The following is a 2,729-nucleotide window of genomic DNA, read 5'->3' on the forward strand; positions in this document are numbered from 1 at the left end:
CCCCGTTCACTTACTCCTCGAGGTGCCGTAATGCGCGCGGAAAAGGCGGCGCCTCTGAATTATAAAGGAAACAGCGTTTTCCGGTCCCGAGACCTGCACGGCCTCTCTCCTACCTCCTCCTTTGCACTTGCCTGCTCTCTCCTTTCCCGTAGAGAAGGAGGGAGGGGGTAGAACGAAAACAAAATTCTACTGGGGCTACCGGGTGCCCCGTGCGCCCACCTGGTCGCGCCGCGCCGTGGCCGGGCCGAAGGCCGGGGGCAGCGAGCGGCGCAGCGGGGCGCAGCGGGGCGCAGCGGGGGGCCCCGGCCGGGCGGGGCGAGGGGCCCCAACAAAGCCCCCCCAGCGCATCTCGCTGTCCGGTCGATAGTGTGGCCCGCCGGCCTCGGCCTCGCGCTCGGCCTCGTTCTCCAGAGATCCGTCGACAGCCCGGACGACGGTCGGCGCCGGCCGGGAACCGGACGCGGCGCGCCGAGTTTTGAAGGAGGTGGTCGGGAGAGCGCGCGCCCCGGAGTCAGCCGCCCCCCGTCCCGTCGTCGTACTCACCCGCCTCTCCTCCTCCTTGGCGGCCCGGAGGTGCGACTCGATGAGGTCCAGGTCGATCCTGGGCATGGCGGTCTCGATGTTGTAGACATCGAATCCACCTGCGGAGTGACACACGCGGCAGTGAGAGATAATGGACCGGACAGCTACTATCAATTAACGGCCATCTGGCGGCACTTCCGCTGTATCAGCCTGCACCGCACGCGCGCACGCACGTGCGTGGGGTGGGGCCTGCGCTACACGCTGTGAGTGCTGCACGTACCCAGGAGCTCCAGGGAGGAGCGCTTCTCGCGGCGCGAGGCGGCCTGGCCGTGCGCGTGTGCGTGCGCGTGCACGTGCGAGGAGAAGCGCTTCTCGGCGCGCTCTGTCCGCTCGGCGCGGTCGAAGCCCATGGCCGGGGGGCCGGCGCGCGCCTTGCGCACCTGCTGGTTCATGGCCATCTTCTCCTTCTTGCGGGGCACGACGATGTCCTGCTGGAGCTCCTTCTCCGTCGCCTCCCTGTTGTACTTCTCCTCCTGGAACAAAGACAGCGGTGTGACACACGTTTCCTGTCGATGCGACGTTTCTCCCCCACGACGCGCTTACCTCCTCCTCTCGCTCCTCGAGCGCGCGGTTCGAGTCCTTCTTGTAGTGGCGCGCGGCCAGGGCGCCGAGCGCGCCGATGGGCGGCCCGTGCACCGACATCTTGTGCAGCTTGGCCTGCTTCTGGAAGTCCCTGCTCACAGCCAGATCCTCCTTCGCGGAAGACAAGAAGGCGTCCGCCATGGCGGCGGCCAGCTTGGGCTTGGCGTAGAGCAAGGCCTTGTTGCCGTCGGCGTGGTCGTGGTTTATCGGGTCGATCCTCTTGCCATCATCCTGGTACTGCAGCTGCTTGCCGTTGACGTTCTCGTTGATGATGTTGTTGTTGTTGTCCTCGTCGTCCTCGTCCTGGTCCTCGTAGTCCGACCCAGCCGCCAGTCTCAGCAACTTGGCGGCGAGGTGCTCGAACCCTGGGTAGTTCGGATTGACGATGCCGCCCTCGATGGGCGATGCCGGCGAGCCAAGCGGTGACGCCGAACAGCTGCTGCTGGCCGAGGAGTAGCACGAGGACGTCGAGGAGGATGTGGACGCTGGCGGTCTGTGGTTGTCCGTCGGCCGGGAAGCGTAGTCCCGGGTAAGGTAGCAGTTGTCCTCGGCGAGATTCGAGTCTGCAACAGATGGAACGGGGGGTGTGTCAGGATGTCCTGGACAAGGTCCTGGACAAGGTCCTGGAGCGGCACTCACCCCGAGGCTCGTTACGGTTGCCGCCCGGACTGATGTTGCGCGGGGCCGTGCGCGCGGCGCCGCTCCTGCGGTTGTCCAGACGGCCCGCCTGCGAGCCGTACGGGCACGGCCGACATTTCGCGACGCTTTCCTCGAGAATCGAGACTGGACGGATTGTGTCCCATATTGCGCTGCAGGAAGAAATCAAAACACGTGTCAGACCCGTAGTATGAGAAAGTGCCGCCGTCGTCGTCATCAATACATTAAGGCCGTGCGCTTTATTACCTGTCGTTGAAGTTCGCCTCGTTGCTGTTACTGTCCTGGAGGTTCGAGCTGTTGCAGCTGAAATGACAAAAATGAAATAAGGGTTACAATTTTCCGGAGCAATTAATTTTCGTCGTCGCAAACTGCCCCTTTCCCCTCCCATGTGTGACCATTCGCCCTCATTAACGCGGCGGCGGTTGCCCTCGCGCCTCGCGCGCGCTGCGCACCTTTTTCTCTCACCCCTTCCCAACTAACGTGCACCACACCGACCCCTCCCGGTGAACGCTTCAGTCTGCAGCGCTTGCAGCGCGGCCATCGCAGGTCGTTAACGCCTCCGTGCAGAGCAGCAGCAGCAGCAGCAGCGCCCCCGGCCCCGGCCGCCGGAGGAGGTGCAGATTAACGAAGTTAGGGGAGGAGCAGGAGGGCGTGCAAAAGCACAAGGAGCACTCCACAACATCCCCCTCCCCTCCACTCGCTGCTGTAATAGACGATCTCCCGGACGAACGGCGCCCTCCTCTCCACAAGAAGAGCAGGCGGAGAGCAGCCAGCGGGGGCAGAGGGCAGAGGCCAGCACCGCGCAGAGCGGCGCTGAGCGCTCCCAACTCGGCCGCTAATTGCAGCGCATGTGAGCTGAACGTGCTGGCGAGGCGGGGGGGGGGGGGGGTGAGCGCTCCGTCGACGGC

At 64.9% G+C, this 2,729-nt stretch overlaps 1 protein-coding gene across 2 annotated transcripts in view; it reads right to left on the reverse strand.

Annotated features, from left to right (window-relative positions):
- The window catches only part of LOC113214930 (uncharacterized), a 30,804-nt gene that overhangs the window by 10,643 nt on the left and 17,432 nt on the right, over window positions 1-2,729 (reverse strand). The window contains exons 3-7 of one of the 2 annotated variants that reach the window (XM_026434451.2): window positions 2,068-2,115; window positions 1,804-1,973; window positions 1,126-1,727; window positions 803-1,055; window positions 544-641 (exon numbers count right to left, since the gene is read on the reverse strand). In XM_026434451.2, coding sequence (XP_026290236.1) covers window positions 544-641; window positions 803-1,055; window positions 1,126-1,727; window positions 1,804-1,973; window positions 2,068-2,115 — 1,171 coding nt within the window. Of the gene's footprint in view, window positions 1-543; window positions 642-802; window positions 1,056-1,125; window positions 1,728-1,803; window positions 1,974-2,067; window positions 2,125-2,729 lie in introns of both variants that reach the window. The other variant, XM_026434449.2, reaches the window with a different exon arrangement.

Source organism: Frankliniella occidentalis, unplaced genomic scaffold (genome assembly GCF_000697945.3).
Source record: "Frankliniella occidentalis isolate FOCC.00 unplaced genomic scaffold, Focc_3.1 Scaffold17, whole genome shotgun sequence".
Lineage (NCBI taxonomy): Eukaryota > Metazoa > Arthropoda > Insecta > Thysanoptera > Thripidae > Frankliniella > Frankliniella occidentalis.